Source organism: Pipistrellus kuhlii, unplaced genomic scaffold (assembly GCF_014108245.1).
Source record: "Pipistrellus kuhlii isolate mPipKuh1 unplaced genomic scaffold, mPipKuh1.p scaffold_m20_p_16, whole genome shotgun sequence".
Classification (NCBI taxonomy): domain Eukaryota; kingdom Metazoa; phylum Chordata; class Mammalia; order Chiroptera; family Vespertilionidae; genus Pipistrellus; species Pipistrellus kuhlii.
This window is the reverse complement of record NW_023425471.1, coordinates 9092878-9114521: the sequence shown is the minus strand read 5'-3', so window position 1 is coordinate 9114521 and position 21644 is coordinate 9092878. Positions and strand designations below refer to the sequence as shown.

The window sequence follows — 21644 nt, the reverse complement described above, 5'->3', positions numbered from 1 at the left end:
TCTCCCATATTAAAAAAAAAAAAGACCTCACTAGCTCAACTTCCCTTTCAAGTTCTGCCACATCTCCCCTTCTTTAAGGAGCTATTTACATTTGTTGTCTCTGACTATACTTCAGGGACTCATGCTTGCTAACTTCATTTCCTCACCTCCCACTCACTTCTCAAACCACTCCAGTCTAGACTCTATCCCAGCATCAACCAAGACTCAACAATGACTTCTCAACAGGTAAATCCAACGGCTACTTTTCACTCCTCATTTTCTTAAACTCTTAGTAGTTAACTTAAAAATGTGGGGTCAAAGTAGTATGTCGGGTGGGAATGGGAGCTGGGTGAAGGGGGCAAAGGGGAAAATGAGGGACATCTGTAATATTCTCTACAAAAATAAAATTTAAGGATATATGATGGGTAAGCATGCTGAGATTCTCACGGGAATCCAGAGGGCTTCTTTAGGCATCGGGTATGGTTTTTTCACTGCTGTATCCTCCAGGATGTGCCTGACAGAGGTGCTCAGTGTGTGTGGTGTGACTGGACCTCCTTCTCTCCCATGACTTCCATGACATGGCTTTCTTCTCTCCTCTTACCCCTCAACTCGGCTTTCCAGTATCTGTCTTACTGACTCCTTTATATGTGCCTACCTTATACATTTGATATTGCCCAAGATTCTGTCTCTGGCACTTCTGATTTTGTGACATTCAAATAAACTCTTCTTGGGCAATTAATTCCACCTCTGTGGTTTGGCTTGCTATCTTCATGCTGACCAATCTCCGGTTCACATCAATACTTCAACTCTCTTCGCAACTCCAAATCCGAATTTCCATCTGCCTTCTAAAGACTTACAAATATGTATTAATGGCAGTATTTCAACTGGTAAATATACAACAGCTGAATCTTTTCCTCCAAACTGCCCTTCTACTTGTTTCCTGTAGAAAGCAACATCCTCTTTCTACTTATCCATGTGGGATATTTCTAAGCCACTATCACCCTTTTCCATTTTTTTTTTTTTTTCGGTAAACCTCAAATCTTGTTGATTCTATTTCCTTTTTTTTTTTTTTTTTTTTGGATAGTATTTTCAGGTGTGTTCTAAAGGACACTGGTTCTTTAGGATGTTAATAGGAGTCACCGAAAAAGTATAAAGTATCTATGATCAAATAAATTTAAGGAATGCTGGGCTGGACAGACTTAAGTAGATTTCTTTTACAGAAGAACTTCTTAAAGCCTTTGATATGCTAATGTAATTAAACCTAGGAATACTACATGCATCGTTTTCCAACTTATTTGGCCACAACCTTTTTTATTTTTTCTTCAGCATCAAAGGAAACATTTCTAAAACAGTTTTGTAAATGGTGATCTTAATCCCCTTTTTCCTCCTTGTGCCACTGTCCTATTCAAAGGAGACGTCCCTATCTCCAGTATCTTGTCTCTTCATCTTCTAGACTTCTCTCAGAGCTATCCTTACAAAAGTTGGAATATGACTCTGCCCATAGTATTATCATCTTGCTCCTTACCTCTGACTAAATATTTTATATCCAACTATAATTGTGGGTTTACCTATTTTTCCTTTTAGCTCTATCAATTCTTGCCTCATGTATTTTAATTATCTGTTGTTAGGTGCATACATGTTTAGGATTGTTATGTCTTCTTAGAGAATGGATTCCTTTAGCCCTTCTTTATTCCTGATAACTTTCTTTGTTCTGAAGTCAGCCATATCTGAAATATAGCTACTTCAGCTTTCTTTTGATTAGTGTTAGCATGACATACCTTTCACTATCACTTTTGTTTTTAACCTTTACATTTAAAGTGGGCTTCTGGTAGACAACATATAGCTGAAACTTACTTTTTCTTAATCTACTCTGATAGTCACTGTCTTTTAATTGGTACGTATACTACTCATATTAAAGCACTTACTGATATAGTTGGATTAATATCTATCATGGTTATAGCTATTCTGTTTCCTCCTCTTCTCTGCTTTGTCTTACTTGGGGAATTTATAGTATTCCATTTTATAAAACTCTTGGTATTAGACTTCTTTTAAAAAATTTAATGGTTGCCCTTGAACTTACAATATAACATAACCTACTCTAAGTTCACCATCAAATAATACTGTGTGCTTCATGTGGGCTATGTTTATACTTGAGTATTCCCAATTTCTACCTCCTGTCCCAAGTGACATGGCTGACATTTATTCCACTTATCCATATGTTATAATCTCTCAATATATTGTTACTATTACTGATTTAAAGTTATGTTTTAGATAAATTAAGAATAATAAAATGAAAAAAAAATATTTTTAAAATATATATTTTATTGATTTCTTACAGAAAGGGAGAGGGACAAAGAGTTAGAAACATCGATGAGAGAGAATCATCGACCAGCTGCCTCTTGCACACTCCCACTGGGGATGTGCCTGCAACCAAGGTACATGCCCTTGACTGGAATCGAACCCAGGACCTTTCAGTCCGCAGGCTGACGCTCTATCCACTGAGCCAAACTGGTTTCGGCAAAATGAAAAAATATTTTATTTTGCCTTCATTTTTTCCTTTATGTAGATCTGAGTTTTCTGGCCTATTATAATTTTCCTTCTGGCCAAAGAACATTTCTTCCCGGAAAGGTTTGCAGGTAATGAATTCTCTCAATTTTTGTTTTTCTGAGAAAGTTTTTTTTTTAATCTCCTTTACTTTGAAGCATGATTTTCCTGGATATAGAATTTTAGGTTGGTGGTTTTTCCTTTCAACTCTAAATATTTCACTCTCCTCTCTTCCTGCTTGTGCTTTCTGATGAGAAGTGTGATATAATTTTTATCTTTGTCCCTCTATATTTAAGATGTCTCTGTATTCCCCAATTTCAAGATTTGCTTTGTCTTTGGTTTTCTGCAACTTGAATATGATATACCTAAGTGTGGTTTTATTTTTCCTGTGTTATGTGAGCTACTTGGATCTATAGTTTAGTGTCTGTCACTAATTTTGGAAAGTTCTTGGCCATTATTACGTTAAATATTTCTTCTGCTACATTCCCTCTTCTTCTTCTAGCATTTTCTAATTGTGTGTAATGTTATACCTTTTGGTGGCTTCCTACAATTCTTGGATGTTCTAGGGTGTTTTCACTCTAGGAATCTAGGATAAAGTTTCAGAATTGTGCTTTGACCAATCCTCTTCCCTGGAGAGCAGGTTTTTGTTATGAAGAAGATGATAGATTTCACAATGATTACTCTTCTATCTCTCCATGCACAATTTTTATCTTGGAATATGGTAGGGTTTCTGGAGGAGAAGCCTAAGAAAGAGTGAACCTATGATCCCTGCTCCTACACACATAGTGAGTGCAGCTCCCAGGAGCCTTGACCTCTCATGCTATTCTACATTCAGCCTCCAGCAATTTGTCCAAATTACCATTTAAGTGTTTCTACCTGAGGTTTCTGCTTCAGGTAAACAGACTGTGTTTGTGTCTCCATAGATGTGCCTGTCTCTACAGATGTTGGGGTGGCAATTTCCCTAATGACCTCAGTTCTCTGATGTGTGCAAGAAAAGTCATTGGGCCCTGACCGGTTTGGCTCAGTGGATGGAGCGTCAGCCTGCGGACTCAAGGGTCCCAGGTTTGGTTCCAGTCAAGGGCATGTACCTTGGTTGTGGGCACATACCCGTGGAGAGTGTGAAGGAGGCAGCTGATTGATGTTTTTGACTCTCTATCCATCTCCCTTCTTCTCTGTAAAAAAAAAAAAAAAAAAATCAATTAAAAAATATATTTTTTAAAGTCATTGGTTTTTAGCCTGTCTAGTTCCGCCCCCCCCCCCCCCATGTAAGATTGGAGTGATAACTTTCAAGGTCTCTACATGCTGAATCTGAAAGTTCCTCCTTACTTTGTTATTGATTGAAATACTACTTCAAGGCTGTCAGACACAAGGGGCCAAGCCTTACTAATCTATTTCTGTATTTCATGGAGGCAATGTGGTCTAGTTATTTTTTTAAATGATGCTTTAGAAACCAGACCTGTTTGAATCTTGATTCCACTGCTTATTAGTTAAGGTATAGGATGTCAGTTATTTTATCTGTGAAAAGCAGTACTGTTGACTAGAACGTTCTCTGATGATAAAAATGTTCTATGTCTCTTCTGCCCAGGACAGGCACATGTGGCCTTTAAGCACTTGAAAAGTGGCTAGTGCAGCCCTAATCGGTTTAGCTCAGTGGATAGAGCATTGGCCTACGGACTGAAGGGTCCCAGGTTCGATTCCAGTCAAGGGCACATACCTTGGTTGTGGGCACATCCCCTGTGGGAGGTGTGGAGGAGGCAGCTGATCGATGCTTCTCTCTCATTGATGTTTCTATCTTTTTCCCTTCCTCTCTTTAAAAAATCAATAGAATGTATTTTTTTTTAAGTGGCTAGTGCAACTGAGGAAATGAAGTTATTTTAATTAAATTTAAATCAAATAGCTGCATATGGCTAGTGGCTTCTGAATTGGATAGTGCACCCCTGAGGCTTTCGCAGTGTAGACAGTGGCTGAACAAATATGCTATTTTTATTCTCCTTGGGTCATTCAAAATAAAAATATAGACTGATGTAATATTGCATCATCTGGGAGTATGAGGCCATGGCAGCAAAACTTCTGGTTAGTAGACAGTAGTCCCTGACTCTAAAAGCATTTTTTTTTTTTTTTAACAAAAGAAGATCGTGATGTGAAATATGTCAACTAAGGTATTTATTCTTCCCAGGGAATCCTTGCCCCAGGCAAACATGTGTGCTTTGAGTGCAGACACTGAGATTTGTGTGTTTTTAGCCATGTTACACTTGATATAATCTGCTCACACGTTATCTCCCAACCCTATGATGATGATAAAGTTGATTCCAATATATGGGCGAGGAAATGAAGACCCCAGAGAGGTTAAGTGACTTGATCAAGGACACATTAAGGGTTCACAGCCTCAGACATAGAAATTGGGGTCCCTGACACAACCCCTACTCCACCATTCCAAAAACAGTACTTACTGAACTTCACTGCAGTTCCACTTCACCTCTAACAGCACTGACATCAGACAGTGGTTGAAACTGGGCATTAGCTTCCAGAGCCCTCATGGTGGACACCATGCCTCTGGCAACCACAGAGCTGGGTCCTTGTCTCAGAAATGCGACATGTACCTCCTGTTTGTACCTGCTGTGTCTTCTGGTTTGATGTAAAAGAAGTTTCTGTAAAGGCAAGTGGCAGGTGACCGTGTGTGGGAAGTCTTTGGAAGAAAGGAAGCTTTGGCAATCACACGGGGAAGGTAGCAACAACAGCCACAGTGTGTGTGTGTGTGTGTGTGTGTGTGTGTGTGAGAGAGAGAGAGAGAGAGAGAGAGAGAGAGAGAGAGAGAGAGAGAGAGAGAGAGAGTCGGGGGTGTTTATCTGAGACAGGCAGCGGAGCAGGTGCTCTGTCCAATGTGCTTGCCTTAAACTATAAAAGTAAAAGGTTCAGACTTATGCAGTACCCTTTGCAAACACCTATTACAGCATCATTCAGAATTAATTGCTGCACAAGTAACTTTTGCACCCTCCTTGCATCTCTTGGTCAGGAGGAGAGAGAGAGAGAGAGAGAGAGAGAGAGAGAGAGAGAGAGAGAGAGAGAGAGAGAGAGAGAGAGAGAGAGAGACTGACTCTGCCTTTTTGGAATTAGTCCTGGCAGCCAGTTACTAGGATGCTTTATAGCAGTGGCTCTCAAAGTGTGGTCCAGCAGGAACAGCATCACCATGCGAACCTGCTGGAAATGCCAGCTCTCAGTCCCCACCCCATATCTACAGATCAGAAGCTCCTCCAGTGAGACCCCAAGTCTATGTTAGGACAAGTCCTCCAGGAGATGCCTGCTCAAGTTGGAGGAGCACTGCTTTAGAGTATGGAGGCAATTACATGGCACCGAGCAATTAATTAATAAGGATACACAAAGGTTCCTCAGGACCACAAAGCCACTGCTTTAGCCAGGTGATCCTCACACCAGCACCAGCAGCCACAGCCCTGGGAGCTTGTTGGAAGTGCAGGACCTCAGCCCTGGCCGGTTTGGCTCAGTGGATAGAGCGTCGGCCTGCGGACTGAAGGGTCTCAGGTTTGATTCCAGCCAAGGGCACATGCCTGGGCTTCAGGCTCGATCCCCATTGTGGGGCATGCAAGAGGCAGCCGATCAATGATTTTCTCTCATTATTGATGTTTTTATCTCTCTTTCCCTTTCCCTTCCTTTCTGAAATCAATAAAAATATATTTTTTTAAAAAATGCAGGACCTCAGGCCTACTATCCCAGACCCTACTGAATCAAAATTTGCATGCTTATCAAATTCCCAGGGAATTTGAAAACACATTCAAATTTGAGAACTTCTCATCCTCACTTACACTGAAGTTTGTTTTGTTTGAAGTGTGTAGGCATAGAGAATCAGGTAGGCAAAAAGATTTTCTTTGGTGGATTTGACATGGATCCTAGATAATTATAGATTTCTTTGAAACTTTAGGAAAGGAGGTGGTGGAATACAATATTCTAAATTATTAAAACCCCAATTAAGCAGAAACTTACACTTGACATTTTCACTGTGCCTGTCCCTCCTGGTCTCTGGCAACTCTGACCACTCTCTCCCCTTTCAAGTGCTTGCAGATCTCCATTGATTATTATGATCTCTGAACACATAATAATCTGGCCACTCAGTGTATATCCTGTATAATAAAAGACTAATACACAAAATGTCCCCTTGACCAGGAGTTCGACCAGCAGGCAGGCTGGCCAACCACCCATATCCCCTCCCTCTGGCCAGGCTGACCAGACTCCACCCATGCACGAATTCATGCACCAGGCCTCTAATATACATGTATATACATTGAGTGGCCAGATTCTTATGCATTCAGAGATTATAATAATCTGGCCACCCTGTGTATTTATGTTGGCAAAATTTCCCAGGGAAACACTGTCATCATGTAAATTCAGCGAGAGAGGCAAGTTATCAACTCTCTCACCTAAATTGCTAGAGAATCCCTTTTTGGCATGCCCTATTGTGAGGAGTGGTGAAGATAATATGAGAATAGGAGCCCACAGTCTCCCGGAACTTTTTATTCCAAAGACACTTCTCTGGACAGGAAACGGAGGCTTCCTATGTGTGCAAAGCACTGTCAAGCATGAAGATGGATTATGAGGTTCTGAGCCCCGAGAAAGCACTTGATGAGCTGGAATGCAATGCACCCATCCCACTGACAGCTCTGCCTAAGAACTTAGGAGCTGCATGCACAGCAGTAGGACGAATCCAATTGTCTATAATGACTCAGATGGCGTCATTAAAGACCAACAAATTGCCAATCTAAGCATTGAGAATGCAGATTGAGCACCCATTATTGCCTGTTGGATCAAAGAAAAAAAATGCCTCCGTGTGTCTTTACCCAACAGGCAATAATGGTTCTGAAAAAGCTGGCACATATGAGGAAGTAATAGTCATTTTCAAAGCAATACTGATAACACATCTTACAAAACACTAAGGAATAGGCTTACACAGTGTCTCCACATACCGTATCTCATTGCACCCTTACCATGAGTGGGAGCGGGGGAAGCTATTGCATCCAGTGAAGATGAGGAACCTGCTTCTCTGGGAGGTTAGGAGACTTACCCCAAATCACTATAAGAACTTGGACTTGAACTTGGCTTTCCTTACTCCAAACCCAGTGTTCTGTTCACAACAGCTGAATCTGAGCCTTGCTACTCATAGTGGACTCCACTGGACCAGAAGCGTATCGCCTGAGAACTTGTTAGACATTCAGAATCACGGTCCCACCCTAGGCTGAATCAGAATCTGTATTTTCCCTACATGCCCAGGTGATGTGTGGGTACCTTCAAGAGCCTAAGAGCCATCAAGCTTACTCAGTATGACCACCAGATACCAAAACAAGAACAAAAACAAATGACAACAGTGAAAAGTCACAAAATTAAGGGACTATCGTGAAGATTTTTGAGAACTTATAATGATTTTTTAAAAATGTGCTTCATGTTTATATTTGAGTAGACTGGTGGCCCAATTTTTGAGACTTTAGTTCATGTAATTAAGGACACGTGTAGTGGAGAGCTGGCTTCCAGGGTGCTCCCTGGGAACTGCGGAGTGTTCCGCCCTCCCACATGGGAATGGGCCACTGGATACGGAGATCAAGTTTACACCTTTCCAAACTGTACTCGGACCAGAGAAGGTGGTCAGTTGTGGGGTTTCCTAAGAATGTCTCCTCATATAAAGTAAATGTCAGAAGATCCTGAAGCAGAATGGATGCTCATTGCTCACCATCAAGTTTGGAACCAAGATTTATCAAGAACCAAAAAATGAAGACAGATTTAAAGAAATGACATGGCCGTGCTACCAGACCAAATTATATTTGACCAAAATAAATTAATGGGGAAAAGAGAGGACATTTTCCATCCTATAAGTCATCAACCAGCAACAATGTATTGAGGACCTACTGCACAGTCCACATTATGCCAGGTCCTAAGAGAGATTTGAAAATATGAGGCATTGTTCCTATGCCTGAAGCGCTTATGATCTTGCTCAAGAGAAACTAACGTGACAATACAGCAAATTATGTAATAGTGTATAGCTAAGCATTCAAGAATATGGCTATGACTGAAAGTCAGATGGCTTTAAAGGAGGGAAGGAGCCATTCCGGAAAGCCTCCTAAAGTAGGAGACAAGTATGTCTGACAGAGGGAGTGAATGCAGTTTGAGAGAACAATAAAAGAGGATGTGTGAAGTGGCCATCTTGTTCTCTTGTTACCTTTCAGATGGAAAAACATCAAGACACATGATTTCACCCGTATGTGGGATATAAAACTGAAAGCAGCAAATGAACAAATAAGACAAACAAGCAAAGACGTATAGACACAGACAACAGTATGGTGGATGCCACAGGGAAAGGGAGGTGTGAGGAGAAAAGCATAAAAGGGATCAAATATGGTGATGGAAGGAGACTTGACTTTGTGTGGGGAACACACAATGCAATACACAGATGATGCATTATAGAATTGTACACTTGAAACCTATGTAATTTTAATAACCAATGTCACCCCAATAAATTAAATTTTTAAAAAATGTAGATGTGTAAAAATGGGGACCTGTAGGCTTCTCTTGTATTCCTAATGGGAAGAGGGGCAGGGTACTTAAATGCAGGGGGTGTTGGCATACAAAACCAGAAGGCCTGCTGGTGTCCAGGCCCTGTCTGGAATCATGTTTACCACCATCCAGTGACAAAAAGCAAAATGGCAGTTGCTTATCAAATTGAAGAATAAACCAAACAGCTATGCTGGATCATTCTTGCCTGTAAGCTTCATGGAGCGGGGGTCATGGCCATGTTGTTGAGCGAAGGGATGAATATCCCCTAGGAATGTGGACCCACAACTTCCAGATGCGTAACTCCAGGTGGGGGGTCAGACCCTTAGGGCAGATGTTCTCATGGTCCCAACCACATCCTCTCAGTTCACCCTCACCCCTGCATGTCAAGGCCACTTACTGCAACCCCCTGCAGCTCTTTTACAAAACAACAACACAAACAATTCTGATTATAGGGATACATATAGCATCTGAAATGACCAGATGTTTATTTAATGCTCCTGGATCTAACGGTGGCTGGAGAGGTGGGGAGTAAACACCCAGTTTCTTCATCTCAAGTTAGGGTTACTTGGTCACATGTTCTACAGTGCCTCCCAGAGTTCTTTAGGGAGACGGAGTCCTGGGTGCCCACAGTGGATGCTGCCTTGAGAATATTCCCTTGACTGGCTTCCTGCTACCCCCTTTTTTTATGTCCCCACTAGAGGCCCGGTGCACAACATTCGTGCACTGGGGATTGGGAGGGTCACTCAGCCTGGCTTGCATCCTCTCACAGTCCAGAACCCCTAGGGGGATGTCCGCCTGCTGGCTTAGGCCCACTAGCCAGCAGGCGGACATCCTCTGAGGGGGCCTTAGTACTGCTGCAGAGGTGGGAGAGGCTCCTACCACTGCCACTACACTCATTAGCTGTGAGCCTGGCTTCTGGCTGAGCAGCACTCCCCCTGTGAGAGCGCACTGACCACCAGGGGGCAGCTCCTGTGTTGAGTGTCTGCCCCCTGGTGGTCAGTGCGCATCATAGCAACCAGTCATTCCACCGTTTGGTCGATTTGCATATTAGCCTTTTATTATATAGGATTTCCTTACTGGTGTTTTTGGACATTAACCCTCAAGGTAACTGCTTGTACCCCAATCCTCATCTCGATTGTACATGGAACCCACAAATGAAACCTAAAGTAGAAGACCTACCAATGGGCCTCTTTCTTTTCTTTTTTTTTTTTTAAATATATTTTATTGATTTTGTACAGAGAGGAAGGGAGAGAGATAGAGAGTTTGAAACATCGATGAGAGAGAGTCATCGACCAGCTGCCTCTTGCACACCCCCTACTGGGGATATGCCCGCAGCCAAGGTACATGCCCTTGACCAGAATCGAACCCGGGACCCTTCAGTCCCCAAGCCGACGCTCTATCCACTGAGCCAAACCGGTCCGGGCCCAATGGGCCTCTTTCAAAATACCAGAAACAATATTCTCAAGAGGATTTCTTCGAGAGCTAGGAGATAAAAATAGCTTGCCCATCCCCTCATTGCCTCCTTTTGTTCAAAATCTGCATTCTGAAGTTGAAGGCACGACCCAGTATTCAGGGTTTCCCATATAAAATACCAAGTGGTGTTGATTTCTGTTTCTTTCTTTCTTTCTTTCTTTCTTTCTTTCTTTCTTTCTTTCTTTCTTTCTTTCTTTTTTTTTTTTTTTTTCCTTTAAAGGTTAGAGATTACTCACCTCCCCTGCTGGTCATTGAATCAGTCTGGCAGGATTCCTTGGAAGTTGTGTGGCCTTCCAGGCATGTGGCGGCAGCACAGGCAGCACAGGCAGCGCCTCAGACAGGCCTGCTTGCTGTGATGTGCTACGGAGCAGGTGACTTCAAAGGTCTAGCTCACGCATCACTCGGGGCTCACACTGAGCCCCAAAGTCAGCTACCAGATGGCACGTCCCACAAAGTCAAACCTGGTCAGATCCCTAGCGCATTGCCTCTCCCTAGCTCCTGTGCCAAGAGCTGCCGCAACTTCTCAGGCAGGAAACAGACCATCTCTTTGAACTTACTTCTTCTCCTCTCAGTTACCCCAAGGAGTCGCCAGTTAAATGTACAGCTGTTTTGGGAGGCTTGTAAGTCAGGCGAATCCTGAGAGGTTCCCTTTTTGTGTTAATTAAAAAAAAAAAATCATCCTGCTCTGTCTAATGTAGCATCCATGGAGATCCTATGAGTCATTGAAAAGGTGGGCTTCTTCTCACGCTCCAGCTTTATATTTAAATGTTCAGTTTTAATTAGCAGTTTACCCAAAGTCTGTCCCAAGTGCTTATCCACACAGGGAAGTGAAAGATTGCTCTCCGAATCTAAATGATACGCGCCAGGTGGGCATCGGAGGATACTAGTCACACAACTGAAATGTACTCAGAAACCAGACAACCCTAGAAAAATATGATGCTTCGATTATCTGGATTATGCCGCCTATGAAATCAAAGGAGAATGAAAAGCAATCCTGATCTCTTCTTAAATTTCCCCGAGTGCAAAAATGAAGCGCAAAACCACTATGCTGTTCGCCTGAAAACACAAAGACCATATTGAATGTCAGCCATCGTTGAAAAATTCAAAGACAATTGAAAAGGCAGCTGGCTGGTCCAGCAGATACACACATACTGCCCTGTCAGGTCGAGGCTTAATCTTTTCGAAAAGTATCTGCCACTCAGAAAACTCACGGAAAGGACTGGACGGCCCACGATGTCACAGCGCCTGTCACCAGACAAAGCACCCGGAGATGCTGAACACAGATTGCTGCATTAGCCTCTGCGGACGTGACCTTTAAGGTGCCTTGCTAGCCCAGGGGTCTTTGATTCCCGGTCCCTTAGATGCAAGTTCTTCTTTGGACATTGTATGTTCAGAAACACAAAGCAGATGGACGAGGTAGCAAAGCGCCAGCTCACAGGGGGGTCTCACATGCTCTGGACAAGCCCAGCCCAGGGAGTGACTGCTCCAGAGCGAGGGTCAGAACAGCCGGGAACGGGCACTCTGACAAGTCCCAAGGCCAGGGTCAGCTCGGCAGCTTTGCCACTCAAGCAGCTCAGACTGCATTCTGTTTCTAGGGTTCCTCTTCGGCGGGATTTAGACCCTAGAGGGCAGAGCTACAAGATAACTGTACCATGGGGAAGGCCACACTGAAAAATCTGGTCTCTGCCCAACTGCCCCAAAGAGCATTTCCTGAGAGGTCATGGTATTTGCCCCCCAAGTTCTAGAACATTTTGGCAGTTTTTCATTTTATGTAATCATTGCAGCTGCAAAAAAAACCCCAAACAAACAAAAAACAAACAAACAACCCCCCCCCCAAAATAAAAAAATAAAATAAAATAAAAACACCCAAAACAACCCCCCCCAAACTAATAAAACAGAAGAAACAAACAATAGAATAGAATCCATGATCTCCACCCACTAGATGCCAGTAGCAACCCACTGCCAGTTATGCCAATCACAAATGCCTCCAACCATTGCCAAGTGTCCCCGGGGGACACAGCCACCCCAGTTGAGCCACTGCCTTCGAGGTTAACAGTATTGACGTCTTGAAAATGTCCTAGTAGAAGAGGTTTGGAATACAGGACAGGAACTTCTTCAGGCAAAGGACTAAAGAGGAAACACTTTTTACTTTGAGAGCCACATGCCATCTCCACCTCCTATTTTGCTTTGTTTTTGTCGGGATATATATTTTTTATTTATTTTTTATTTTTAAAAATATATTTTATTGATTTTTTTACAGAGAGGAAGGGAGAGGGATAGAGAGTTAGAAACATTGATCAGCTGCCTCCTGCACACCCCCACCGGGGATGTGCCCACAACCAAGGTACATGCCCTTGACCAGAATCGAACCTGGGACCCTTCAGTCCACAGGCCGATGCTCTATCCACTGAGCCAAACTAGTTAGGGCTGGATATATATATATTTTAAAAGTAAAAACTTCTAATATTGAAAACAGGCTTGCGTACGCCAATGCTTAGACTGGAGGGAAAGAAATGTTGGTGGTCCCTTTAAGGATGGGACGTGCTGAGGCAGTGCGTGAAAAAGCTGGGATCCCCATCCAGCTACCAGGTCTCCGTGACCCTGAGCTAGCAATTATGCTGCCTTTCTTGGAAAACATAAAAAGTTTCAATAAAATAGAAACCCGGTATTTGAACAAGAAGTACGCCTGCATTTTAGTGATGTGTCCTTCCCTTGGTCGGGGGGGGGGGGGCGGAAATCCTGCAAAGAACCTACCCAATTTCAAACCTGAAATTTACAGAGATTAACAAGGACAGAGAAATGGTTTCTTGGAAAAAAAAGAAGCCTATCAATTGCCTGCAAAGTTGAAGAAATAAAAATATCCTCTTGAAAATCGATTTTCAAGTGGTTTCTGGGGAATTTTCTTTACCTACCACATAAGGCTCTGAGTAAACCAGGGCTGGTGATTTTTTTTCAAAAAAATATATTTCTTTATTGATTTCAGAGAGGAAGGGAGGAGAGATAGAAACATCAATGATGAGAGTGAACCATGGATTGGCTGCCTCTTGCACACCCCCTACTGGGGATGGAGCCCGCAACCCAGACATGTACCCCTGGCAGGAATCGAACCTCGGACCCTTCAGTCCTCAGGCTGATGCTCTATCCACTGAGCCAAGCCGGCCAGAGCAGGGCAGGCTCATTTGACAAGTATGTACTGAGGGTCCATGAGGTGCCAGGGACTGTGTGAGGCACTAGAGCTGAGTCTACCTGAACCTGGCCAATGAACAGCCTCACACTTCCAATTACCACGTTCCTCATCCAGAGATTTTTTTTTTTTCAGTAAAAGATACAATATTTCTGTCTTTGGATATTGCTCATTCTAAATGCTTTCTGTTTTGCTTTGGGTACTCAGAATTTCTGTACAGGGTGGGGCCAACGTAGGTTTACAGTTGTTCATATGGAAAAGAATACAATAATTAATGCATAATAACACAATGATAAATTCCGTTTCAAATACTTAACATTGGAAGCCTACTTTTGCCCATCACGCTGTGACTTTTCATTGACATCAGGAAGAATAGGTCAAGAGAATCTATAATAATAAAAGCATAACATGCTAATTAGACCAGACTCGCTTCCGGATGACCTTCTGGGCAAAGCCAGGAAGTAGGAAGGAAGGCCCACTTTTGCACGAATTTCATGCACCGGGCCTCTGGTGTTCTTATAATCCACTAACCACTGTTAAGAACAAAGGTATGGGATGAGTAAGAGACTTTGGTCAAATATCCTTCATTTTAAATCATTCAAGTAGTTTATCATATGGAAGGCAGTGCTTTACAGTGAAAAGAGCACTGCTGAGATTCAAACACCCTGGGTCCCAGCCAGTCCTGGTTCTCTTTGTCTTTTTTCATGGACAAATCAGCTAATATTTAAAGAGTAGTATTCGCACTTGTAAAATGGAACCACAGCGCATTCCTGCCTACCCCGAGGCACTTACTGTATCTAAACATCCTAATGTTTACATTTTATAAAGTGTCATAAAGGCGAAAGCATCATTTCAAAGAGCGGACTGAACTGGTTCCTCGCTCTCCACAGATGATTCTGGAATAAACCAAGTATCATCTTGATCACAGCGCAGATCAATTATCAACAAGACCTTCTTGTACTTCATTTTAGATGATTAAGAAATAAAAAACAGAACATCTCTATTTAAGCTCCTGAGACACTACCCAGAAATTTGCTCTGAGAGAAACATCGTGTATTTTCTGTTAAAATATGATAATGAGCTAAATTTAATCTTCTGGTGAAAAGGAGATTTTGAAGATCAACATTTATTTAAAGAGGTTCAGAACTTAATGGCTGATCCCTTACCAGCATCACCAGGCTCTACCCAACTTTCATCCAAAATGACATCTTTGCCACACTGCCTGCAGAGGAAACCACTGGGGGAGTCCAGTCCCCCCTCATAGTTTGGGGCCCAGTTCTATGCTGCACGGTCAGAGGATGGCAAGCATATCCCTTGCCCAAATTTGAGAAAGCCCCTCCCAATCAGATCAGCTGCTTTTCAAATGTGGATTTTTTTTTTCTGTGATACTCGCAATTATATTTTTAAAAAATCAACCTGGGTTTTTATTTTTTGTCATCATCCTAGTCTAGTCCAGTTTAGATCAGAAAGTAGCTGGACTAGCCCTAACTGGTTTGGCTCAGTGGATAGAGCTTCGGCCTGTGGACTGAAGGGTCCCAGGTTCGATTCCGGTCAAGGGCATGTATCAATACCTTGGTTGCGGGCTCATTCCCAGTAGGGGGTGTGCAGGAGGCAGCTGATCAATGTTTCTCTCTCATTGATATTTCTAACTCTCTGTCCCTCTCCCTTCCTCTCTGTAAAAAGTCAATAAAATGTTATAAAGTAGCTGGACTAATATCCCAAGAAGGGTCTCCTTCATTGAATCAGCCTGAGGTTGGAATCTGATGGGAATCTGATGTACGACCAAGAACGCTATGAGGCGTGAAGGACATGGCCCGGAAGTTACTTCCTCTAGTTTCCTACTGGGGCCTGAAAGTGCCTTGAGCCTACTTCCGCTTTGCCCACCTCACTTCTAACGCAGTGCAATAAACCAGGCAGGGGCTGGCTGGGGTTGTGTACAATGTTAACTGTCAGTGCTGTCCCTGATGCCAGCAACCGAGTATCAGCATGACACTAGTAAGGGCAGACACAGTGATCCCACTCCTGACACACGTCTTCATCATGCCTCTAATAGAAAGAAAGAAAAGAAAAAATAAGTGCTCATTCTCGCACTTTACATTACCATGACTACTGACGGTCCCTTTTTCGGTCCTCCGTCTCCATACCTACCGAGTATAGGAGTTGGATGTAGAAAGAAAAACACGGATACATAAAATCAAAGGCAATCCCCCTCAGTATCCTAAGTCTGTGTTTTTATAAGCTGTTGGAATTTATTGGACCAGAGAGCCAACGGCTGGAAATCAGTTCTGAGCACTGTGCCACTGAGTTTTGATTTTTCCCAGACACCTAGCACATGAAAAAGCACCCAGCAATTCGCTGGCAAGACTGTTGTCCTTTCAAGCTGCCCTTTAGACATGGAGGGTAAGCCAGCCTCCTCCTCTCTCCAACTTTCTCTTAGAATACCGGTTTCTGTCTTGAACAGATCAAAGTCAAAACGGAGACAAACAGGCCAGTTTAGCAGAGATCTGATGTGCCTTTTGATGTCTCATTAACCTTGAGAGTGAATGTAATTGGTGATTGCCCATCACACAGGCTTGGGGGTTTGTGGGGGGGGGGGAGGGGCAGCCAGTGGAAACATCACCTTGGGTGGGGGGGGGTACAAAGAGAAACATCATTTAGTAGATCCTCTGGCAAAACATGGGGCAGCTTTCCAACTGTCAGGATTGGCTAAAGGATAGTTTCCTTCAGCCTGTGATGAAACTACTACGTATTTTCATGAGAAAGCATTTGGAGCTGTCTCTGTCTGTGTGCCCAAATACTCTCAGTGAGGTATTGGGGTGTGTGTGTGGGGGGGCACTTTGATGTTGGAAATGTAATCGCGAGAAAAGCAAACATTTTGGGATTCATGGTAGTAAGGCTCTGTGATGAGTATGTGTAACGTGTGTGCCATGGATGTGGGAATGCCCTAATTCCATGGAGTCCCTAGTCAGATTCCCATCATTACTAATCACTGATGGATAATGTGTCAACAGACAGAGGGAGGGAAATTAGCAGGTCTCTGGGGATAAGGGGTTACCCTTGGGGGAAAAGAGAAGGACAGAGTCCCCCAGGTTCACTGGCTGACTCCTCTTGGGCTAAGAGGACTAGCAATCTAAAGGGCTTCTGATCCCAGCTCCAGACCAGAGACCCACACAAAAGCGCCCCCCCCCCCAATCTCTCTGCCCAGGGCTCCACCTGGGACTGGCTCCGCTCTGCCCTCCCCGGGGAAGCACCATATGTCAAGGAGCCCCATAATGCCCACCAGGGACTTGCATGGACTCGTCTCCCCTATTTTTGCTTTTCTCCCCCAAAGTCTCCCCCTTCTCCACCTTTCGCCCCCACTCCTCTGCTTAAGAACTTCCAGAAAGTTATCACCACGAACCTCACTTTTCACACCACATTCCCACCGCAGGCTGATGACTGTGCCTGTGTCTGTGAGAGCCACCCGCTGACGGGCTGCTGGCCTCCCTGTGCTCCTGGCAGGGCCACGCAGCCTGGCGCTCCTCCTCACCCTCTGGCTCTGCCCCTCCCCCCTTCCCCTCGCGCCCCAATGCGCCCCAAGAAAAGCGAATCCGCGGAATCCCCTCTTTTCCCCAGGAAGTTTCTGCATTTCGGAGGAGGAGAGGAGCGGAAAGATGAGATACCTGTGAATTACAAACATCATGTCCTACCCCAGCAGACAGAGATGGCTACCTCGCTCCCGCTCCCGCTCCCGCTCCCGGGAAGAGGGCAGCAGGGCGACCCCTGTCCTCCTCAGGGACCGCACTTCTTTCTGGGTGGGTGGGAGGGAGGAAGGCGTTTTCCTCACCATCCCGCCTCGCATTCCCTCGCTCCTCACTGCCCCTCCACACAGCCCTTCCCCAAAGGCTCCCTGGGCCAGGAGGGAGAGAAAAGAAGAAAGGGAGGGGGTGTCTCGGAATCCCGTCTCCTGCATCGTATTTAGTTTCCAACTAGCAGGACTTTTGAGTACGTATCGTCTTGCTCTGCTCCTTCCCGGCCCAGTGACCCCAAAGCCGCCCAACCCCCAGACCTCTGCAACCAAAACAAGCGCACTGACCGCGGCACCCCGGCTGCCGCCACCCCAACTGTTGCAGCGGCTGTCTGGGTGGCGACGGCGGCGGCCGGGGCTGAGCCGGGTCTGGACCCGCACACTCCCGCCCGGGATGCTGGGGGGCTCCCCAGATGGCCTCGAGGTGCAGAGGAGCCCCTGCGGCAGCCGCCCAGGCTAGGAGAGGCGGCGCTGTGCCCCCTGGACCCCGCGCCCGGCCAGCCCCAGCCGCTGGCCCGCAGAGGCTGCCCGCGCCCGCCCCCCTCTCACCTTTAGGATCAGGTCGGTGTGATGTTGGTCCAGCATATTGGCTTTCTGGAAGGAGGTGACGATGACCCGGCCGTAGCGGCCCGGGGTCTGCAGGTCGGAGTAGAGCCGGTGCTTGGAGCGGTTGACCGGGAAGAGGCTGTTCACCAGGTTGCGCTCGATCTTGGCCAGGCTGTGCTGGGGCGCCAGCAGGTGCTCCACGCTCTCCTCCACCTGGTAGCGGCTGAAGCTGGCGCCGAGCAGGATGGAGATGAGCACGGGCGCCGAGGCGAAGAAGACGGGGTGACTGGCAATGAAGTGGCCGAGCCGGGAGAAACACGTCCTCAAGCCCCTGTGCAGGACCTGCCGCAGCATCCTAGAGCAGAGCGGGCGCGGGAGGAGGGCGAGGCGCGGGCTCGGCGCGGGCTCGGGCGGCGGCGGCGGCGGCGGCGGCGGTGGCGCCCGCGGTGGTGGCGGCGGCGGCGGCGGCGGCGGCGAAGGCGAAGGCGACACCCGGAGCTCTCCCGGAGCCGCGGCGCCACCATCGGGGGGGAGTCCCGCGCCGCGCCCCGGGAGGGTCCCCTCGGGCCGGAGACACGCCCTCCGGCCCTCGGCGCCGCCGGCCCCGGGAGCCCCCCAGCCTGGCGGCCTCCGCGCGGCCCCCACCCCGCCCTCCCCCGGGCGCCCGCCCCGCCCGCCGCCGCCTCCCCGCCCGAGGGGCTCCGCGCGGCCGGGCCGGTGCCCGGCTCAGCGCGGGAGGGGCCCGGGGCAGCCCCCGCGGCGCGTCATGACCCCACTCACCCGACCCGAAGGCCAACGACGGGGTGGCGCGGGGAGCGGCGGCGCTATCCCGGAGCACTCGGCGCGCCAGCCTAGGAACACGAGGACTGAGGATGCCAGGCTACACCCAGTCCCTGCCCGCCCCGCGCCCCTCCCCCGGCCCGCCGCTCACGCCTCCTCCTCCCCGTTATCCTCCGGGGAGACCCGGGGATGGAGACAAACGGCCCCGATTTCCCAAACAAAAAGTAAAGAGTTCTCCCGGGGGCATGGGGCGGACCCCCTCCGCGCCCAGCTCCCCCGGAGGGAGGCGGAGAGGAGGCGGCTGAGCCTGCGTGCGCCCCGCTCTCTCTCCCGAGCTCAGGTGGCGGCGCGCACTGGCGGGTGCGGGGAGGGGGGCGGGGAGCGGAGACGCTCGAACGTGGGGATCACGCCTCCCTCCAAGTAAGAGCCATTTAAAAGATCCCGACGCTGCAGTTTCCGCGGGACCGCGGGGTGCGTCCCCCCAAAGGCGCCTGTTGGAGGCTCTTTATACAAACCCTCTTTGAGGATCGCTCCAAAGGGATCGTGGTCGGGCAGGTCCGCTGCGCGCCCCTCAACCTCCCCGCCCCGTCCCCCCAGTAATAAAAGTGTTGGTGCTAATGGTCAGTCCCTGGAGCAGTGGGTCATCAGGGCTCTGGTGCTTTCAGACTCTGGGCTCTCCGCCCTGCCTCCTCCTCCTCCTCCTCCTCCTCCTCCTCCTCCTCCTCCTCCTCCTCCTCCGCGCCGTCCTCCCCCTCCCCCCTCTGTCGTCACAGGCGGGTCTGGGGGACCTGGCGAGGCGGGGCTGGAGCGGGCGCCCGTGCGGGTGTGAATGTTGGAGAACAGCTCGTCTGGGAGTCCGTGGCGTGACTCCCCTTCTCTTCTCCGCCCCCCTGTCTCCTCCTCACGATGCGCGAACGTGGGGAGTGGGGGTCCCCTTAGCTCAGACCGGGAGAGATAGCGGTCTAGGTCTTGGAGCGCGCCGAGCCGCAGGGGGCGCGGGGGAGCCCCAGGGCGCCGAGGGCTCCCCAAAGTTGGGCGTGTGCGTGTGAGCACCGGCCTCGGGCTATCAGCGTTCCCCTCGAACCCCCCCTCCGGAGAATTCCCCGAGAAGGCGGGCCCCGGCTTGGGGCCGGGATAGAGCGACAGCGGCGGGAACGGCCAAGCACAGGTACCATTTAGCGCCTTGCGCTTCGCGCTCCCAACCCCGGGGGCAGCCACTGCAGCGCAGACCCTGCCGGATCCTGGTGTCTGGGCCCCAGAGTCGCTCATTCCGGCCGTGGGGGTGGGGATCGGGGCGTGGCGAGGGGGTCCCCAGGCTTTCCTCTCCTAGCCCTCAGCCTCCGCATCCCAAGCCTCTCTAGCTCCTGCGTGGCCTCCCCATACGAAGGGGTCAAGCCGCACACAGAGGCGCGATGCCTGGGCTGTGGCCCGCGCTCCTGATCGTGGACATGCATATTAACCAAAGCCCAGGGAAGAGGGCCCGGGGCCAGGAGGAGGAAGAGGAAGAGAGGGGATGGGGCGAGGGAGAGGGAAATAGATGGGAGAACGCGACGACTTGGGGACGCGTTACTTCCCCATGCCAGGCGGCCCTGCACTTCTCAAACTGAACTTGGGAACTTGCACGTTGGAAACAGGAAGTCCTGGGCTGGGAAACCCTCCTTTTTTGGTGTCTCGCCTTCCTTCCATCAGACTAGACACTCCTTCCCATATTCCCTTGGCGACACCTCCAACTGCTGCGCCGCCCAGCCCTGGGGTGCAGCCGCTCTGCTCAGCCTGTGTGCGCTCCATCACTTTCTCTGCTTAGCCTCGCTCTTCCCCGCACTGCACTGCTCGCTGCTTCCAAAGGCTCCTCTCAGGCGCCTAAGTTCACCCGCAACAGCAGCCAGCACCCCACCCCCCCATGCCACTCCGTCCTGCCTTCCCCTGGAGGTACATATTGGGGGGGGGCTAGAAACCCCCTGTTAGCGCTCCACTCGTGCCCCTCCCCCAGCATCTTCATTTCTGCCTGCGGTCACGCCGCTGCTCTGCAGCGCTTTGCTGATTCACGGTGATCTCGGAGGGAAAAGCCTCATTGACTTGTGCCCCTGCGAGCTGCCAGGGGAGCGGAGTGGCTGCCTGGGCACACGCTTTGGGAAACCACCCACCACCGAGCAGCCACGGTGCTAAATGACAGGGTGGGTGCCCTTAGACCAAAGGCAGCGGTGGCGGCGGGGTTGGGAGGTTGGGGGGGGGGGGAAGAAATTAGGGGGGGGGGGTGCGCCGCTACAGCGGGGAATACGGAGAGCTACTTCTTTAGGGCTGAGCTGGGGGGGGGGGGGCAGCTGGTGGGGGGGGGGGCACTCCTCAAGTCCGTCTCTGATGGGGAGGAAACAGAGATGTTTCCTGTGCTCTGATGCTAGCTCAGGGGCAGAGGTGAGAAGGGAAACCAGCCCACAGGTCTCTCTGGCAAAACTCATTGTATTCCAAAGCCTTTGTCCCTCCCAATGGTTCCCTCCTAACCTCTAGCCCATCCTTGCCAGCCCTGGCTGAGTCTTGGAGCGGGAGAAACCCAGCTGGCTGGCCCGGTGGGAGTGTTGTCCTCCCACAGGGAAAAAGGGTCTCTCCTTTGGGGCTGAGGCATTTGATCCTAGTTCCCCCAACTCTTCCTAATTGTCCTTCCGTATATCTGGAGAAACTTCCACCCTGCCTGCCAACAGCCTGCCAGCTGATCTTTCTGCCACTTTTTTTTATTGCGCACCATCTCATTAGCATTGTCAAAATTGAGTTGGAACAAGAGAGAGAAGAGAGGGCGTTGTCTCC

At 48.2% G+C, this 21644-nt stretch overlaps 1 protein-coding gene across 1 annotated transcript in view; it reads right to left on the bottom strand.

Annotated features, from left to right (window-relative positions):
* The window catches only part of PTCHD1 (patched domain containing 1), a 66622-nt gene extending 47108 nt beyond the window's left edge, over positions 1-19514 (bottom strand). Inside the window, exons 1-3 of the mRNA XM_036439761.2 lie at positions 19361-19514; positions 18846-18916; positions 18069-18420 (exon numbers count right to left, since the gene is read on the bottom strand). Coding sequence (XP_036295654.1) covers positions 18069-18419 — 351 coding nt within the window. The 5' untranslated portion in view covers position 18420; positions 18846-18916; positions 19361-19514. The remainder of the gene's footprint in view (positions 1-18068; positions 18421-18845; positions 18917-19360) is intronic.
* Positions 19515-21644: the final 2130 nt, after the last annotated feature.